Source organism: Rhinolophus hipposideros (assembly GCF_964194185.1).
Source record: "Rhinolophus hipposideros genome assembly, chromosome: 17".
Lineage (NCBI taxonomy): Eukaryota > Metazoa > Chordata > Mammalia > Chiroptera > Rhinolophidae > Rhinolophus > Rhinolophus hipposideros.
In genome coordinates, this window is record NC_138063.1 from 31,180,689 (window position 1) to 31,200,737 (window position 20,049).

The 20,049-nt window shown below is 39.2% G+C and overlaps 1 protein-coding gene across 2 annotated transcripts; it reads right to left on the reverse strand.

Moving 5' to 3' along the window:
* On the reverse strand, window positions 1-8,827 carry ZNF397 (zinc finger protein 397). Of its 2 annotated transcripts, none has more exons than XM_081078217.1 (4): window positions 8,760-8,827; window positions 7,009-7,501; window positions 6,611-6,749; window positions 1-3,538 (listed from the first exon to the last, which is right to left on the reverse strand). In XM_081078217.1, the coding sequence occupies exons 2-4, from the start codon at window positions 7,420-7,422 to the stop codon at window positions 2,490-2,492; spliced, it is 1,602 nt and encodes a 533-aa protein (XP_080934343.1). In that variant the 5' UTR covers window positions 7,423-7,501; window positions 8,760-8,827; the 3' UTR covers window positions 1-2,489. The 2 variants fall into 2 exon arrangements, with proteins under 2 accessions (XP_080934343.1, XP_080934344.1); XM_081078218.1 differs by having other exon boundaries at window positions 7,757-8,821.
* Between the last annotated feature and the right edge of the window lie 11,222 nt (window positions 8,828-20,049).

Consider the following 20,049-nt stretch of genomic DNA (forward strand, 5'->3'; position numbering starts at 1 on the left):
GAGATTATATATTTCCAGTATTTTTAATGCATAAATATATTTTTACATATCATATTGTACATTCTGATATTTTTACTTACGATACGAATGCTTTGTCATTTAATGTTAATCAACATCACTTTTAACAGCTTTTAAGACTCTTTATACATTCATGATGATTTCTGAAGCATACATTTCCAGGTAGAATTTGAAAGTCAAAAGGCAACGGTTAAGGCTTCTGGTATCACCAGAGACAGTATCTATTCACATCTCACTGACAATATTAGAGTCCCAATTTCCCTGAATTTTTGTTAATTTCATGAAGGAAAAAAGTGCCTTCTCAACTCTTGCTTTAATACACTTTTAATTCTAGCAAAGCTGAACACATATTGTCCATTGGCATTTATTCTTTTGTGATTTTCCTATTTAAGAACCATTTTTTCTATTGGGACTTTTTCATGGGGAGACAGTATAGAGAAGTGGCTCCATAGAAGGGTTTTAGATTCCTACTGCCTGGGTTCAAAGTCTAACCTCACACTTTTTAGCTATGACACTGAGGAAACCATGATTCTAAACCTTCATTTCTTCAGCTGCGAAATATGGGCTGTCTGAGAAATAACTAATACATACATACAAACCCTAGTAAGTACCTATTATGATTCTTACCATTTAAGAATTCTCTAAATATCTCCCTTTTGTAACATATATCAATTCCTACTTAACATTTGTCCTACCCTTTTTAGTTTGGGTCTTTGTGGAAGAGGAAAAGTAAGAGTTGAATAGCTCTAAGCATTTATTTTTGTTACATAGGCATTTAGCCCTCCCGCCCTTCTTACTAGGTATACATGCTCATCTGTGTATGTCCAGCAGAAGTGCTACTTCTCTATCCTTATGAAGCCTCTTTTCCTATGCACAGGATTCTAGATTCCCATAGATTGGTATTGCTGGTGTGTTGTAATTCCGACCTATTAGGCAGTTTGAGTAATGTTTTTCTGTTGCTGACTAGCCTATACACCTTTCCACGTTGCACTGAGACGCTAGCCTAGGGATAATTTTTCTGCTGGATCCCTCAGAAGAGAGACGTCTCTGGATGGGCTGTGATTGTTACTTCTGTTGTCACTTCCCTTTAGTACTGTCTTTAACAAAATTCACAAGATTATGAAATACTGCTAAGAGACAAAACTGAGTATGTACGTGATGCCTGAATAAGTTACAGACCAAGCAACTGACAAATATATTTTAGCACCTGAGCCCGAGGGGTGCACTAGAACGGTGGGATACAGCCCCAGAAACCACAGAAACTTCTGACCCAGAGCTTTGGGAGTTAGGAGCAAGCTGACAGCTGTTCTGATTGTCTAAAGAACCAGTCCTGTCTGGGAGAGGGAGATTTAGAACTCAAACACTCTTAACCTCTAGGCTGGGCTCCTTCTGACCCCCTATCCCCACGGAAGGTCTAGCCTAGCCTACAGGGTGGGCAAGAAGACTACGTATTAACCCTCTCCCAGGGGTGACGCCAGACCCAGAGAAAACGCCTCACCACCCCATGGTCCAAGGACTCCAGGTTTTGTCCATTATCAGAAACGGCTCCACTAGCTAGTATTTTACTATAGGCACCGCTTGAGATTCTGGCTACATCCATGCTTCTCAGACATGATTCCACTTCAGAAGGTACTCTACAGGAATGCTCCCCACGAAGTGGCCTTTTAATTTCTCAGGGTGCCAGACTTTCTTCCTGGCCGTTGTCTATTGTTCCCTCTACTGGGAATGGTGTTCCCTGACCAGCCTACCTCCCACTCATCCTTCTTTTCAGAAGCCTTCCCTGACCCAGGGTTGGGTCAGGTACGCCTTAATGTCACATGGCATTCATCATACCAGGGTCACTGCCTGTTTGCACTGTCCTTTAAACTGTAAGATTGTCTTTATTTTTTTCATTGTATCCCTAGTTTCTGGCACAAAGCAGGCAATCAAAAAAATAACTGTTGGATAAATTAATTTGTATTTTTCTATCTCATTTCTGGCCTGCCCTGGGATCAATTCAATCACTGATGAAACCATTTCCACATCTGTGTTGCTGGCTTGTCACTATTCTTAATTGATCAGTAAAATTCTTGAATTCCTCAGACAAAATGTCCCTCGTCCTGTCCACACCATCCCCCAAACCTGGCATACCAGCCATCAGATATAGCATCAGGGGTTGCTGGACCCTCTTCATGACATTCTCATGGAAAATGAGGTTTCATTGTTATAGTCCCATGTTTCCGTATTTCCTGAGTAGTTCTAATGGTGAGAGAAAAGCTGGAGGCAACAGTTCTTCCATCTGCTGTTCTGACCAGTCACAGGAAAAGAACAACTTGCACGAGCACAGGGAAAGTGCTGCATAAAGTTAGACTGACTGCAGACCTAGTAGTTGACAACCTTCAAGGAGTCTTGCTCGCTCCAAAGTAAACCCTTTTGACTAACAAAGATATAAATCTGACTGAAGTATTTACAACATTCCTTGTATTCACAAGTTACTTCACAGTGTGGACTCTCTGATGGCGCAACAGGACTGATCTGTGCCTGAAAGCTTTCCCACAGTCATTACATATATAAGCTTCATCCCCAGAATGGATTCTTTGATGCTGAACAAGGGCTGAGCTCCTTTTGAATGTTTTGCCGCATTCATTACATTGATAAGGTTCCTCTCCACTATGAATTCTCTGATGTCTGATGAGGTTTGAGCTCAAACTGAAGGCTTTTCCACACTCATTACATTCATAGGGCTTCTCTCCACTGTGTATTCTCTGATGAGTTATCAGCTCTGAGCTCTGCCTGAAAGCTTTTCCACATTCGTTGCACTCATAAGGTCTCTCTCCTGTATGAATTCGCTGGTGTCTAATAAGCTTTGAGCTTTGGCTAAAGGTTTTCCCACACTCATTACACTCATAGGGTTTCTCACCGGTGTGAATTCTTTGATGGATAATGAGATACGAACTCTGACTGAATGCTTTGCCACATTCATTACACTTACAAGCTTTCTCACCGGTATGAATTTTCCGATGTCTAATGAGGGCTGAGCTCTGATTGAAGGCTTTCCCACATTCACTACATTCATATGCTTTCTCACCACTATGAATTCTCTGATGAATAATAAGATAAGACCTTAAACTAAAGGCCTTCCCGCACTGGTTACATTTATAAGGCTTTTCTCCGGTATGGATTCTCTGATGTTGTGTAAGAGAGGAATGCTGTTTGAAGTTGTGCCCACATACGTCACATCTATAAGGTCTCTCTTCTCTAGGAACTTTCTGATATGTTATAGAGTTTGTACTTAGAATCAAGCTTCTCTGAGGCTCACGATGGTCTGTCTTCCCTAGAGATTTGTGTGTGAAGATGACTTGACTAAAACTGCCTCCTTGGGGAGGGGAGCCTCCTAATTTCTCCTCTGCAGCACTTCCTTGCTGCCACTCTGAACTGCTTTTGTGTTCACTGACTCCTCTGAATGAAGGTGCCTGGGGAAGTCCTTCGGATTTTTCTCCGGAAATGTCCTTCTTTGTCGCTGAGTCACTGTTCTTGCAATCTGAAATAACAGCAAAAAGCAGGTTTTTTATTCTCCAGTCACTCTCAATGCTCACTTTCTATGTCAGAGAAAACAGATGCTTCTACCCACAAGATGTCACTGTCCACACGTATCTTTTCTTCAGGGTCCCTTCTCCTTTCTACGTACATCTACACTTTGCAGTTTACCCCTTCCTGCCTTCTCTGAGATTTCAACTGATCAATGACCTACTATTCCTTTCCTATTATTTTTAACTTCTTTCTCCACTGATTCCTTCCTGTTCATCAGCATTTAAATAAGCTCAAGTCTCTCATCTTTTTAAATCAAGCTCCTTGCCTATTCATCTCCCTCATACAACCTCATTCCCATTCAGAGTAAAGCTTCTTGAAAGGGTTGTCAGCACTCATCTCCATTCTGCAATCTGGTTTCTGCCCAAGCCGTGCCTCTTCCCCACCCCTATACTATACTCTCCCAAGGTCACCAACTTCATAGCTGCTTCATCTAATGGATACTTTCTGGATTTTACTTAATTGGCCTCTCTGGAGCATTGACACTGGGGACACCACCTTCCTTCTAGAAACATTCTTTTCCAGCTATATTAGCCTGACTGCTGTAGCTGTTCCTTCTTAGATTCAAGATCTATCACTCAAACAAGACTTCTTTCAGCTTCTGTTCTGGGCTGTCATGTATCCTCACTCTATAAACTGTCTACCTCTTAGGCATCAATTACTAACATACTTACGTTATAAGCTAGTAAGATCCCCAATTTGCGGAGGCTGGTTGGCTCAGTGGTTAGAGCACAGTGCTCAGAACACCAAGGTCGCAGGTTCTATTCCCTGGGCCAGTGAGCTGTGCCCTCAACTAAATTGAAGACAATGACTTGACCTGGACCTGAGCTGCGCCCCTGAGAACTAGACTGAAAACAACGACTTGACATGGAGCTGCTGGGTCCTGGAAAAACACATTGTTCCCCAAGATAAAAATAAATAAAATAAAATAAAAAATCCCCAATTCTATTCCAGTTCTCACTGTTAAGCTCTAGACTCTCATATCCAATGATCCAGTGCTAATTGGGCATGTTACTTGTGAATATTTCACAAATACGAAAATGTCCTGAAGTAAATCATTAGATGTTTTTTTTCCTTTGTATTTTCCATTTATATGAATAGCACTACCATTATTCAAGGTGTTCAAGACTGAAACCTGAGTATCATTCTCAACTCCTCTCCTCCTGCTCCACTTTTAATAATGACCAGCTACTGCAATGCAATTTAAATGCTGATAAGCAGGAGTCAGCTTTGATCTTCCCTACCTCTCACCATACTACATCTTGATTTATTCACTGTGGCCAGTTGGATTGCAAGTCTCTAAAAAGGCCCTACTCTTGCCTTCCTCAAATGTATTCTCCACTCTGCAGCTAAATTCTAAAATGCATATCCAATCATGTCACTCCCTTGTCCAAAACCCTTCAACTGTACCCCACTGTGCTGTACAAACTAATTAGGACGACACACAAGTTTTCACAATCTGGGTCCCATTTTCCTCTATAATTTCTCTTACCACCTCTCTCTTATGAATTCTTTATTCAAGTTAATTGAATTACCTGCAGTTCCCAGAATGGGTTGTATTCCCTTACCTTCGTAACTTAGTGGTCTTTGCTTGTGTGATATTGTAATACAGGAAAAACATACAGCGGGTGCCAAAAAAATGTATACACATTTTAAGAAAGGAAAAAAACTATATTAAAATTGTAATACTCAATATATACCGATAACAAAAGACGAATATAAGTCATTTGTATACATTTTTTTGGCACCCCTGGTATTTGGTCTTCATCCCTAGTTCCTGGCACAGAGCTTTTAAAATCCTTGAAATTTCCTAAGTGGTAGAGGTGAGAGGAGTGTCTTTCGTTATTCATAATAAGCTCCTACCAATCATACCTGGGTTATGCTAATGAACTGACTCTTGGAGGGAGGGGCTGATTGACAAAAGAACAAACCAAGTGATAGGGCTGGAACTTTCAGCCCCACCCTCTGACCTCCAGGGAGAAGGGCTGGAGATTGAGTTAACTAATCACCAACAGCCACTGATTTAATCAATCAAACCCAGTAATGAAACCTCCGTAAAAACCTTAAAGGGGTTCAGAGAGCTCCCAGGATGGTGAATGATTCAAGTGGAAGGAGGGTGGCACACTCCAAACTCCACAGCAACAGAAACTCCGGCATTCAATACCCTTTTGGACCTCACCCTATGTACTGCTGTTCATTTCTATCCTTTATAATAAACCAATAATAGTAAATAAGGTGTTTCCCTGAGTTCTGTGAATCATTATAGCACATTATGAAACCCCAGGAGGGGGTTGTGGAATCGCTGAAGTGCAGGAAATCAGAAGTGTGGATACCCTGGGGACTGACCACATGCAGCTGGCATCTGAAGTAGGGGGCCAGTCTCACGGGGCTGAAACCTTAACCTATGGGGTCTATGCTAATTCTGGGTAGTTAGTGTCAGAACTGCTTAATGTGAGAGAAAACCCCATACATCCTGGGTCAGAAGTGTTGAGAAAGTGTGGAAACACACTTTAGCTTAGGACACGCCTCCTTCCACCTATTTACCTAGCTTTTTCCTATTCACAATTCAAGTATTAGCTTAGATGTCTCTTCCTTCAAGTATCCCTTGAGTCTCTAAGGTTGGGTTAGGTACCTTTGTATGTGCCTCCATCGTACCCAGTGCCTACTTTTATTCTATAATTTACTGCACTCTACTGCCATTGCCTTTTGGCTTGTCCACAACCCCATCTAGACCTGGAAGTTCCTTGAAGATAAAGACCCAGTGCCTATCATTGTACCAGACATGTATCAGGACCCTATTTATATAATGAAGGAATAAGTGAATAAATGGCAGGGAAACTGACACAAGGAGACCTGACTGCAATTTGTAAGGGTTGCCAAATACAAAGCTGCCAAAGTGAGCACCCTGGTCTAGAGAAATAAAGGTGAGGCTTATACATGGCATGTTTGTAAAACAATTAATTCTGTATCCTCAAAACCAGAGTCCTAACTGATAAGAGTTGCCAGATAGGTTTCTATTTCTTACCGCTCTGGGAGGAAATGCAAGGTTCCCAGGGTTTCAGCTGTTTCTTTAAAGGTTGGAATTGGATGTTTAACTCTTGGGATGCTCCAAGACCTGTCAAATCCTTCCATGGTACTGCTGGTCCTTGTGGACTAGCTGGGACCTGAAATCAGTAAAATATGGTTAGCTTTGTGAGCAAATCCCTAGGGAAAATGCTCAGTTAAAATCTGAGGTCAACAAAGAGATCTGCAGGGATAGAGAAAAAAGAACTATTTAAGGATAGAGACGGGTGATGGCCCTAGTAGTCACTTCAGGGTTATGGTTCAGTAGAGACAAATTTTCATCCTACTGTGATGATGAGGCCACACACTCCAGTTTGTAAATTCCTTTTCCCACAACACATTGCATCTCCCTGTTCCCACCTGCTGCCCTGGATCATCAAATTCCCTCTCCAAATCCTCCAACAGAGTCACAGCTTCCTCGCCGCTTTTTGGACTATGTTGCTGAACCCAGATCTGCAGCTCCTCAGGCAGGATGCTCAGGAACTGCTCCAGCACCAGCAGCTCCAGGATCTGCTCCTTTGTGTGCATCTCCGGCATGAGCCACTGATAGCAAAGCTCCTGGAGTCGGCTCAGGGCCTCCCGGGGCCCAGGGGTCTCCTGGTAGCAAAACTTTCTGAATTGCTGGCGAAACAATTCTTGGCACGATCGGGTACTCCCATTTTGCTTTAATTTCTGACCCCAGGAAAGGCTTTCTTCTACTTTCACTAGTATCAGTTCTTGTTCCTGAGGATTCTGAAGTACCAGAGTTGAAACTGCTCTGTTTTCCACAGCCATTCTGGGCTGAAACAGCTTATCAAAAAGTTCGCTATGACTGGGTATTGTCCTTCAGAGTTTCTTTGCGTGATCTTCTTTCCTGAAGGATACAAAAGCATTGTTAACTTCTAGCAGTGAAATAAATCTTGAAGAACTAATAATGACACGTCAGTCATCTGAGTAACACATTGAAAGGGAACAGGCTAGAGATTGTAATAATCATGTGACAAACTAAGAATCACTCATGTCTTCAGTGTCTCCTATTTTGTAGAATTCCTAATGCAAATGCTGAAAGAAATTATTTTGCAAGCAAAAGAATGCAATATTGACATGACTCGCATACTGAGGAACTTACTTTAATTATCTTTCAATCCTGATTCATCAAGGAGAAAAGTCTGTCTTTAACATGTCTGTAAAACTTGCAGAACTTCCTTTTTAATAAAGTGATAAGCCTCAGATTTCCAAGGGTACCAATATCTAGCTAGGATTTAATGATGCTGATTTTTAAAAATTTAGTTTTAATGACCTAGGTATGGCAAAAAACGTTGGTTTTCATTTAAGGTAGTAATAAAACATTTTTAAAAATACATGTTAAACATGAATTAAGTAAAATATTATTGGATATTTGCCATTTGATCAATTTTGGTATTCACTGAATTTCTTCAACAAACACTAAGGCGCTTACTGTGGGGCTCTATCGTGAGCAGGGTATTAGGATACAAAGGTTTTTGCTCGTGAAAAAAATGAGCCTACTGAGGAATTAACCAAGAAGTACTTGTTAAATGCTTACCATGTGCTCAAAAACATGTCAGACAGCAGACACACAAAAGAAGCGAAAAGATCAATTTCAGCTGTCAAAAAGCTCAGACTATACTGCGATAAACATTTTTAAAAAGTGAAATATGGCAACAATATGTATTAAATTTTATGATACAGATCAAACATGATCTGACTGTAGGACGGGGGAATAATGATAGGAGGGTCTATGCCCTTGAATTAACAGATCAATACAATTTAACCCTAACACTACCATTAACTTTAGAGATTAGAATATTCAGGCTACAAATCTGGTTTATTAACCGTCTCGGCCTCACTAGGCTTTCTACTTTTATAACCCGGTTAAAGCACAGAATTTGCATAATGAGGGGGGTTTGTGAAAAAACTGCCCTCTCCGCTGGAAAACAGGGGCTTGAATGCTGGCCTCCTCTGCGACCTCAGGACACACACAGACGCCGTCCGGAGAAGGGGCCGCGACCCGGGGCTGGGCAGGCCGAGGAGAGGGGCTCTTCCACCCTGCGCCCGTCGTGCGGGTCGCACACCCCGCGCCCTCCCTCCGCCTCGGGGCCCGCATCCCTCACCGCGAAGCCCAGAAGAGGCCAGGCAGCAAACCACCGGTGCAGAACCGCGAGCCACAAAGACCGGAAGTGCACGCCCGCGGCTTTCCGCTCGGGATTCTCCGGAGCCTCCGTCCGCCCCGCCCCGTGCGCCCAGGCAGCCAATCAGCGCCGTGGCCCCTACTGCTCCCGCGGCCCTCCTCTCCGGTCGCTGACCCCGCGGAGCTCCCAGTAGCGGCGGGGTGCGCTGAGCGGTGGGGTCCTTCTGAGAGGCCGCCGCTCCCAGCCCGAGCCCCCTGCTCCCCTGCCCTCCTTCCACCGCCACCCACCGTACCTGGCGTCTCGTCACTCCTGATTCCTTCCACCTACAGTGTTTTAGAAAAGTACTCCGATTTTCATGTTTTTCCCGTATCTCTGACAAAAGTAAACACATGGGTAAACAGGCTGAACAAAAAGGAACAACTACGTATATTGCTCTTTCGCACCACAGCTCCGTGAAGTGGCCATATTATTCCCATGTCACAGGTGTAGACACTCCAAAGTCAAGCCGCCTGTGATCAGAGACGCCAGAGTCCCCATAGTTCAAGGACACTGGGGTGCCCCAGGCTCTGCCCCTCTAAATTAGGGTTTTCCTGCTTCCCCCTGGAGCCTAAGCTGGCAGGAACAGTGTTCGTATTTACATTTGTGTGTGGCCATTTAGTAGGTGAAAAATGATCTGCCATGGTTAACGCTAGTTAGCTTGAAGTTAAGGTATTTCCCAATCGTGTTTATTGACCATTTTGGTTCTTCAAAGAAATGGCTTTTCCCATTTTAATAATTGAGGTGTTGTCGGAGCCTGCCGACTAGACGAACAGTCCCTGGAAGGGGGAGCGGGAATGAAAAAAGAGACACACACACACATATGATGATGCTGCAGGTCTCCAGTGATGCTGGAGCAATGATTTAATCACCTTCACCAATATATATACCCTATGGGTACGTGCAGTTTAACAATAACATGGGTGCATTACCTCAAGCAAAATAAATTTTTAACTTTTACACAGAAACTACAGAATCATCACAAAGTTTCCTAGTCATAATTATTATAGAAAAGAGACTACCAAAATGTCATGATAGCTGCCAGTTATCTGTGTCTGGGAAACTGGCCAGTTCCATCTCATTCCTTAGCAACTTGTAAACATTCTCAAGGTCCTTTACCTTAGAAGCTGAGACAAGTTAACTATATATTAGCCAGCTCACAAGGTTTCTGAGAAACAAGAAATCATGGCTCCCCACATATCCCCCTTTTTTATTTTAAAGCTGCAAAAATTTTCATACAGCAAAAAAGCAGGGTGACGGCGCCTGGCTCTTAATTTTAAAAAGTGGCCATTAGACGGTGGTGGTTCCACTGATTCAGCAGCCTGCTAGGCAAACCAAACCTAAGCCACAGTTGATATCTGTAAATGCTTCAAGGTTAGGAAGTCGAAATTTAAGAACAACTCATCACAAATAGCCAACTGGGCTTTCTCAAATAAGGCAACCACTTAAGCTACAGTCAATCAAAGAATTCCCTTGCTCTGCACTGTTAAGCCTTTCCCTGAGCTCCTTCCAGCTGGTAGAGTGTCTGCAGCCATTTTCAGTTTAGTGCTGCCTGATTCCCCTAGATGTTTGCTCAAATAAACTCTTCAAAATTTTCATGTACCTCAACTTACCTCAGCAGTGCTAAAACTAGTGATAGTGTTTGAAGGATTCAAGGAAGTGGAGTGTTGAGAAAGGAAAATTTTGAATAATATGCTTAGACTATCTTAACCTGGGATTTAAAAAAATTAGATATGATGAGAGACACAGAGACAACTGCCTTTGAAAGAAGTTCCCCAGACGGTGGGAGGCATCGTATGCCACACAGGGTCACGTGGGCTCACTCAAGGAGAAAGAGAGAGAGAGCATGAGAGAACCGGACTAAACCTTTTATTATAGTGCCAGGAAGTAAGTAGATGGGGATGTCCCCTATTGAGCAGGAAGAGAAACACAGTTGAGGCTTGTGGTTTGGAGGGTTTGTGATAGATTTCCAAGTGCCTAACAGTGGTCTGTTTGTTAAAAAACAAAAACAAACAAAAACAAAAGCTTTGGGCCATTAGCATGGCCCAGTGACTTCAAGATGCCAAATCATCAATTACAGAATATCAAAAATAGTTATTACACTATTCCATTACTATTACCATGATGTCACCAATTTAGCTTTGAATTTTTTAGAGATAGATAATAGATGTATTAAGAGAATGAGACAATGTATATTTGTGGTATCTAAGACAATAAACACAGGACCTATTTACTAAGAAGTTGTTTCTCTTTGCTTCAATGTCAAAGAAAGCCCTTGAGGTTGTGTATGAAGTGCATTCTTGCATTTATCATGCCTAGAACAGAGTTAAAGCTACAGGTAGGCTCTTATTATTCTTTCACTCTTCCCCTCCCTTTTTAGGTTAACCACAATGACAAATCCCGTCCTAGCACTTAATACTTCAGCCACTTTAGAAAGATCTTTCAGGAAGATTCTGTTCTGTTTCAGGTGTGATTCAACAGATACATTCTAAGATTAGGGAACAGGCAATACCTTTCTCAATGCACGGAGTATGAATAATGAAAGGAACAACTCAGCTAAAGAAGCTGAGTAAGACTGACCTACAATGTGTTGGGCTTAGCAAAATAAGTCAGACTGAGAAAGACAAATACCACATGATCTCACTTATGCATGGAATCTAAAGAACAAAATAAATGAACAAAAAAAATAGAAACAGACCCATAGTTACAGAGAACAAACTGATGGTTATTAGGTGGGAGGGAGGGTTGGGGGGTTGGGTAAGAAAGGTGAAGGGATTAAGAAATACAAATTGATAGTTACAGGAAAGTGAGTCACAGTATTATAAAAATTATGCATAGTGTCAGATGGGTAGTAGACATTTGGGGGGATCATTTCATAAATTATATAATGTCTAACCACTACACTGTATACCTGAAACTAATATAAAATGATATTGAATATCAAATATAATTTAAAAATTAGTCACAGGGATGTGTAGTACAGCATGGGGAATATAGTTTCTAATAACTATGTAGAGTGTTGGGTGGGTAGTAGACTTGTTGGGGTTAACACTTTGTGAGTTATATAAATGTCTGACCACTATATTGTTCTGTGTACATAAAACTAATAAAAAAAAAGCTGAGTAAAACATTTTCTAATGGTTTTGTGGGAAGGAAACATGCGAGTCTGGAGAGAAAGCTTTTTTAAAAAGACTGTAGGACTTGAATGGTAAAAGACACACCTCATTTCATTGCACGTAATTTCATTGCACGTATTATTTGTGGTAAACTGGATGTGTTTAAACAACTAATTTGGTTGCCTTGAGCTTGTATTATCTGTCAAAATTCTTTTGTTGTAGCAATCTAGAAGATTTAGGTTTCAATTGAATTTTTTACAGAACAGTGAATTTATTGAATACTCAGTGTGTTTTTGTTTGATGGTGCCTAATGAGAAAGTAATTTCTTTTAATCTTGTTAGGCAGCATAGTGGTAAATAACTGACTAATTTATACACTGCGCAATATTACCTCCAGCCCTCCTGAATGCCAAATATACTTTTATTTTAAATATTTTTCGTGCAACCTAATTTGTTTACCTTTTCTGGATTTGTATTGCTTTTAAAAATTCATTATTACATATTATGTTTTTATAACTGGGATTATACTGTGCAGGTACTAGCATGTCCCTTATAAATGGCTACTTCTTTTGGTTATATTAAAAAGATTCAATTGAATATCTTTTGGTGGAACTTCCTTTATTTATGTAATCTATCAGTTTGAAATTTGTGATCCTGTACGCAGAGTACAAGTTGTATTTCATTTTCAGGAGTGGAAATGAGTACCCAAAGGGAACATTTGGTGTCAACACTTTGGGGAAAATGGGACAAGTGGATATGGACAGAATAATATGATGGCTACAAGTTCAGGTTTTGGAGCAAGACTGGTTTCAAATCACTGCTCTCTCAATAATTAGCTCTGTAAACTTGTGTTAAATTTTCTGAAAAATGAGGATAGTTATAGTACCTAACTCACAAGATTGTTCTGAACATCAAGTGAATTAATACACTTAGTACAGTGCTCAGTGAATGTATATTGTTGGTATTTGGGGGAGGAGGCATTGAGTTGGTGAGAGTAAGGAGTCTGGAAGAAGGAACATTCTGTGGGTCTGGATTTCAAATAGACCCTAAGAATTATTTAGGGTCTATTAAGAATACATTTCCAGTCCTTTAATCAGAATACCTAAGAAAGGTTCTAGGAATTTCTTTTTTGACAAGTATACTCAAATGATTCTTATTATCAAATTAGTTTGGGAAACTGTGATGTAGTAAATAGAGTGTAGACTTCATAATCTGACAGATATGGATTCCGATCCGTTCTTTAAACAATTATGTCAGATATCCACATGTACCAGGACTATTTAGGTGCTGGGCATACAGCAGAGAATAAAACTGACAAAAAAAAAACCAAAAACACCTCTCTCATTTATGTTTTTATAGACCTTATAGTTTATTGAGATTCCTGCTTTAAGATGCCTCCCTGAGTGACTTGAATGAACTATTTAAACAAACAAACAAAAATAAGCATAGCTCTCATGTTGAAGAGGGAAAACCTCAAATGCCCAGAGGCCTGATATTCATATTAAGTGAAATAATTTAGAATAGAAAAAAAAGTGGTGGGTTTGGTGGTGGCGAAGATGTCTAAGGGATTTTACCTTTAAATGAGAAATTCAGCCACTTGACCACAGAAAAGCAAATATGACCAGATTTTAGTTTCCTTGGGGTTTTGGTTTCTGTATTTGTCTGATTGGCTAGTTGCCAAGCCTAATAGGTTGTTTTGACAAATCCCTTCAAAATTGCCCTTTGGAAAGGAAATTATGGCAGCTGTATTTTAGTATTCTCTTCCCCCAGGAAGATAGGGTCAAACACAGGAATATTTTCACTTTGTTGGTGGTTTCACTTTGTTGATATGTAAGAGGACAAATTTACCTTTGAAAATGGTTTTGTTTTTCTCTTGTCAGGGGATACCAAAAATTATTTGACAATAGTTTGCACTGGGTTTCATGAGCGATGTCCTATCTACTTCTAGGGTCAAAGTGAGAGGGGTAACTCTAATTTTTTTTTTTTAGCAGATGTATTAAAGAACACTAGAATTAAAAATAATATAGGAATTCCATTTAATTTAATTCTGAAAAAATATGTACGAGGTCTGACAATTAAGTTTGTGAACTTGCCACCATGCGCTTATTTTGGCAACACTGTACAAACAGCTTGGTGAGGTTTCATAACCTTGGTGTATCAGTGTCTCACAGCTGTGTGCATGTTGACGTGTGGCGGTGTCTTGCTGAGTGGCATTCATTATTGTTGTTTCATGTTTCTGTGTGCTGTCACAAGAATGTCTGAACTTAAATTAGAGCAATGAGCAAACATTACATTTCTTGTTAAATTTGGCAAGAGTAGAAGTGAAATCAGCGCCATGTTAGTCCAAGTATATGGGGATAATGCCATGAAGAAAATGGCAGTGTACAAATGGATTAAATGTTTTTCTGAGGGGAGAGAACGTGTCACTGCTGAGGAGAGGTCAGGGCAGCCAGTAACAAGCAAACTGACGAAAACATTGCAAAAATTCGTCGAATTGTGTTTCAAAATTGTGGGTTGACTGTGAGAAGCATAGCAGACCAAGTAAAAATAAATAGAGAAACAGTTAGGAAAATATTACCTGAAAATCTTGGCATGAGAAAGGTGTGTGCAAAAATGGTCCCAAAGGAGCTCACTGATGAACAAAAGCAAAGGAGAGTCGAAGAGTGCCAAGACCTTTTGGAGAGGCAAGATGATATTTTGGGTCATGCTATCTCTGGTGATGAAACCTTAGTGTACCAATATGACCCTGAAACAAAGCGTCAAAGTGCACAATGGAAGTCAGCCAATAATCCACGACCAAAAAAGTTCCGTCAGTCCAAATCAAGAGTCCAGACTATGTTGCCAACCTTTTTTGATATCAGAGGGATTATTCATTGTGAATTTGTACCAACTGGACAAACGGTTAACCAAATTTACTATTTGGAAGTGCTGAAAAAACTGCGTGAAAAAGATGAAAACGACCTGAACTTTTCGCCAACAATTCATGCTCTTGCATCACGACAATGCACCAGCTCACAGGGCACTGTCTGTGAGGGAGTTTTTAGCCAGTAAACAAATAACTGTATTGGAACACCCTCCCTACTCACCTGATCTGGCTCCCAAAAGCTTCTTTCTTTACCCGAAGATAAAGGAAATATTGAAAGGAAGACCTTTGGATGACATTCAGGAAATCAAGGGTAATACGATGACAGCTTTGATGGCCATTCCAGAAAAAAAGTTCCAAAATTGCTTTGAAGGGTGGACTAGGTGCTGGCATTGGATGAGTTCGCAATTTAATTGTCAGACCACGTATTAAAAATAAGGTACTGTTTTCTTTGAGACTTTTGAGTATCTCAGTTTTTATTTATTCATTTTTATTATTTTTTTTAAAGGAGGGCACAGCTCACAGTGGCCCATGGCGGGGATTGAACCTGCACCCTTGGTGTTATTAGCACCATACTCTAACCAATGGAGCTAACCAGTCACCCCGAGTATCTCAGTTTTTATCTCTTGATTTATAGTTTCTGTATTTATTTCACTCTTGGCGTGATGGTTTACTACTTTCTGTACTTTTTGTTCTTATGTTTTAAGTACACTATAAAAAACAAACATCAGAAACAAAACTATGTTTTGGACATTGTTTGTTGGGGAAATGAGGTGTTCTTTTCAGTGACATTTTAGAGAGCTGATGCTTGCCTCTTTAAGAGCCAGAGTCATAACATTTTGTACACTCTAAATGTGCTGCACCATTACCATCCCCTGTGAAAGAGAACATATTGAAAAAATTTTAAGCTATAATTTACTTTTATACTAACATATAATATTTGGAAATTTTCACAATATGGAGATAATATACTCACTTCTTATTTATTACTCAACCTGATACAACCTAGTTTCCCCTTAACCATTCCTCTGAAATGAAACCTTTGAAGACAGTGACCTTGTTGCTAAATCCAGTGTCCTCTTCTCAACCCTTATCCTTTATGAACTCTAGCATTAGTCACTGTTGACAGCCTATCCGTTAAAAAAAAAAATTAGCTTCTAGAGCACTATTTTTTTTTTCTACAGCTCTGTCTATACTTCGACCATCTAGCTCCTCTACTACCTACTTTCTTACATAGTCTGCTGAGCTCATCATCAACACTCTTCTCCATGCAGGTATCTCCTCTCAGGCAGTGCCACTCATACATAAATGATCCTTAAATTTGTATTTTCATTCCTGACTTGTCTACTAAAAGAAAATTGTTTCTCTACTCATAACACTTTCGACGTCAAATGTGTGGGTTCTCCACACCAAGCACTCCTTCAGATTTTGGCAGACACCAACTGAGGGTCCTACAATTTAACTCAATTTTGACATTAACTACCCAGAGTTAGCGCAGACCCTCACAGTTTAAGGGCTCAGTCTGTGCCAGAACTGGGGATGAAGATCAAATATGTATTTCTTTTTTTTTTTAAATTTGTTTTTTTAATTGGGGAAGGGGAACAGGACTTTATTGGGGAACAGTGTGTACTTTCGGGACTTTTCCAAGTCAAGCAAATATGTATTTCTTATTATATCACAACATTACATCTACCAAGCCCCAAATCTTAATTTTCAAAGTGTGTGAACATCTAACCAATAGTCCACCAATGCTTCAACATTTACACAGTCAAATCTGATTCTACCTTTCTCCATTTTTAATCTTATTAATAATAAATCATTATTATGGAATTATTATAATAGAATAATTGTCTTCATTAGCTTATCTTTTTTGGCTCACCCTGTCACGACTAAAAAATTTTAAAGTTAGGGTAAGAGACCAGGAAAAATCAATCATTTTAAAACTCTGGTCTTTAGGAGTCATCATCTAAAATAGCTCAAATTTGTCTTCTTTTTCCCCCCTACTATTTCAATTCAGGCCTTTTTTTTTGTCTTTCTTGTAATATTTTGATCTCCTTGCTTGCTATCTGCCCTCTTATTCCTGTGCAACTTTCAGATTGCTGCCAGAGTGTTAATATGAATCTGATTATGTAATCATCTATTTAGATATCTTTGCTGCCTTGCTGTATCCTCAGAATATGAGGTGCACACCCTTCCATGCTGTTCAGCATCTTTCTCCTTCTGACCCATAGCTATCATTCCCCTGTGTACTCGAGCACCAAAGCTGTTGTGCCACTTTTCTCACGCTACTTTATTTACCTTCTTTATCTTTGCTCTGACTATTGTCTTTAAGGACTTTTTTGCTGGTGGTTGAAATCCTCAGCATCCTTCAAGGCCAGTTTATGTGTTATTTTCCCTGTGAAACCTTCCTCAGCTACGCAGAGCTCTGCTAGGATTTGCTCCTCTTGACTTATTCAAGTTTGTATTCCTTGGACCTAGCAAACTATTGAGCATACCATTCATTTCTTTTTAACATTAAAAGGACTTATTTTTAGAAATTATCCTTAAAACATAGTTTTTATTACCATTTAGTTCTTCATCTGGTAAATTTTCTTTATTCAGTTTCTTGGCAAACCGAACTAATATCATCACTGTTGTCATCACTTTGACAAACATTTAACAAGTGTCTAGACTGGTTGCATACAACTGGGGTACAGAAAGATCTAACAATTAGTCCTGTATTCACCAACTCACTGAACTCGAGTAGACCTGGAGCAATGTTAACTGATTCTACTTCTTCCAGTGCTGTGCTGCCAGAGCCAACAGTGAGTCCTAGCTGAGACTGCGCATGAGAACATGATATGCTACAAAAGTCTCCAGGTTTCATTGGAAATTCAAGGTCATAATCTGACTAATACTTGACACATTTCTAAGTTTACTGGCTACTCCCCTATATCATTTTAAACAAATCTCAAGTCAATTATTTGCAGTTAAACATGTATAGTTAGGTTAGTTTTTTGTTTAAATAGCGACTGATTTCTCAGTTTCTTAGGAAAGATCTCATAAAGCTTTAAAATTAAAGATGCTATTAATAAGTTTGTGTAGGTAAGCATGACAACATAGCAGAATAAAATAAAATTAGGAAAACACAATCAATGCATTCTGCTAATGACTGAATCTAAACAAATTCAATAAACTCAAAGTAATTATTTTTTAAATCGAACTTGCCTAAAATTTTGCCTTAATTTTATTAGTCTGTAAAAGGATCACATGCTAGTAACATCCTATAGGTATAATACAATATATGAAGATGTTGAATATCAGTCTAAACAGAAGTACCTATGCCATGGGATAAATTCTATTTTTACTGAAGCATTTTCTTGTACAAAGAATGAGTAAATTAATTGACCTTAATGACTACTTTTTGTAGTTGTATTATTGTTAGTATGTTAATAATATTGTTATAAAGGGTTAGTATTATAAATAGTAAAAATATCTCACATATTAATCATTTAATATTAGACTGAAAGATTATAAAATGTACATTTGAGATGTGATCCAGATTACTCAAGCATATTTCAATTTATTTCCCCAAGTTTCCCTGTTCCTTTACCTCTCTCCTCTCTGGCTTGGCAGGAACCTTGCTAGTTTGTGTTGTGTTATACCTGTTGTGAATTAACAGGCAAGTGGTAATTCTCAACAGTGGTGACACCAGACCTCTGTAAAATGGTTGAAACCAGACAATGACCTCTATTGCTTTGGAAATAGTTTGGCTGGAAGCAACAGAATAAACAGATTTTTGTTTACCCTGTATTCCACAGTTCAACAGTTCTTGGGCAGTTCTGAATACTCATAAGGAAAAACAGTCACAAGGTTCTTGAGATATTTCCCCGGAGCGTGCTGCCACCTTTCGGCCAGATAAAGCAAGGCAGCTGCCATAGGATCCCAGTGAAGGTAACGAGCGGAATAATTTCTCAACCCCAGCAACATTAACACTTTCTGAACACAGAAAATTTGGATTTTTAACATCTAAAGGATTCATAAATATTTGAATTGTAAATAAAAAATCATATAACAGCTTAAGCAACCAAATAGTCTGCAATACTTTCCACAGAAGACAAAGATGCCGTAAAAGAGTAAAACTCTGTTATTTGAGTTGTAGAAATAGAAAGAAAATTAGGCTTGGAAAATTTTATCGTGAAACTCTTAAGGTTCAATTTCTCTTATGCTTATTCAGTCTTGTAAATTTGTCATTGCTTTTTGAAAGTGGTGGCATATATGAAAACTAAATAACTTTGGCCTAAATGAAAAAATTGGATATTTAAAATGTCATTAATATATAAAATGTGTGCTACAGCACCTAAAGTTTTTGACATTTCATTAAATAAACAATGTTTATTAAGCACTACTGAGCCAAGCATTCTCCTGGTTCTGTGACTACTACATTGACCAAAAGACACAGGGTCTTGCCTTCTGGAAACTTGTCTAGAGGGTGACACGGAAACAGCAACAGAATTCTAGAGCAGAATAAGGTATAGTATATGCAGATTGCACTGGGAACATGGAGGAGGAACTTCAAACCCCACTGCATTATGGAAAACAAAAGACAAAACAGATTAATGTAAATATTGTTTAATAGGCACACTAGTTTATAGCTGAAAATACAGACTTAAATTTATGTCTCCCATAACAAACACTTAAACTCCAGTTTTATATTGTTAGCTTTCTGTTGAAAGTACACTATTCATTATAAAATTTCCTCCTTCTTTCTCCCAAAGAAAAAGACTTAAATTTAGAAAAATTTTTACTATTTCCATAGTTAAGATGTAAATTATTTAACGTAATAACTAAAGCTTAGACAGAAATGACTAGAGGCTATGAAAGTATATATTTATAATTTCTCTGGTTTAATATTCAGTGTCTTAGGAATGATCACTTTTGCTTTTCATGATCACTTAGCAATACTGTAAACATGCTGTCCCCCTCTTATAATTTAGGTTAGTGATCTGTAATGGACTGCTTTTTCAAAATGATTTTTGTTTCTTAGGTCTATAAATTTTGAGAATTAATTCCCTTCTACTTTTAAATTTATTTTGTTTGAAATGAGAGGGCAAGTTGCCAGCCTGGAATGAATCAATCAATCAATAAATAAATGAACAAATAAGTAAATAAACACATAATTAAGTGAATAAATAAATGCACACACACACACTCACACTCACTCAGACACACAGACGAGGATCTGTTGGAATATTTCTCTTAAGCTTTAGGTTACTGCT

Coding starts and splice junctions, on each gene's coding strand:
- ZNF397 (XM_081078217.1), bottom strand. CDS start 7,422: ATGGCTGTGGAAAACAGAGCAGTTTCAACTCTGGTACTTCAGAATCCT. Junction 6,750..7,008: donor TTGATGATCCAGGGCAGCAG/GTGGGAACAGGG, acceptor TACTGATTTCAG/GTCCCAGCTAGTCCACAAGG. Junction 3,539..6,610: donor TTGCATTTCCTCCCAGAGCG/GTAAGAAATAGA, acceptor CTGTTATTTCAG/ATTGCAAGAACAGTGACTCA.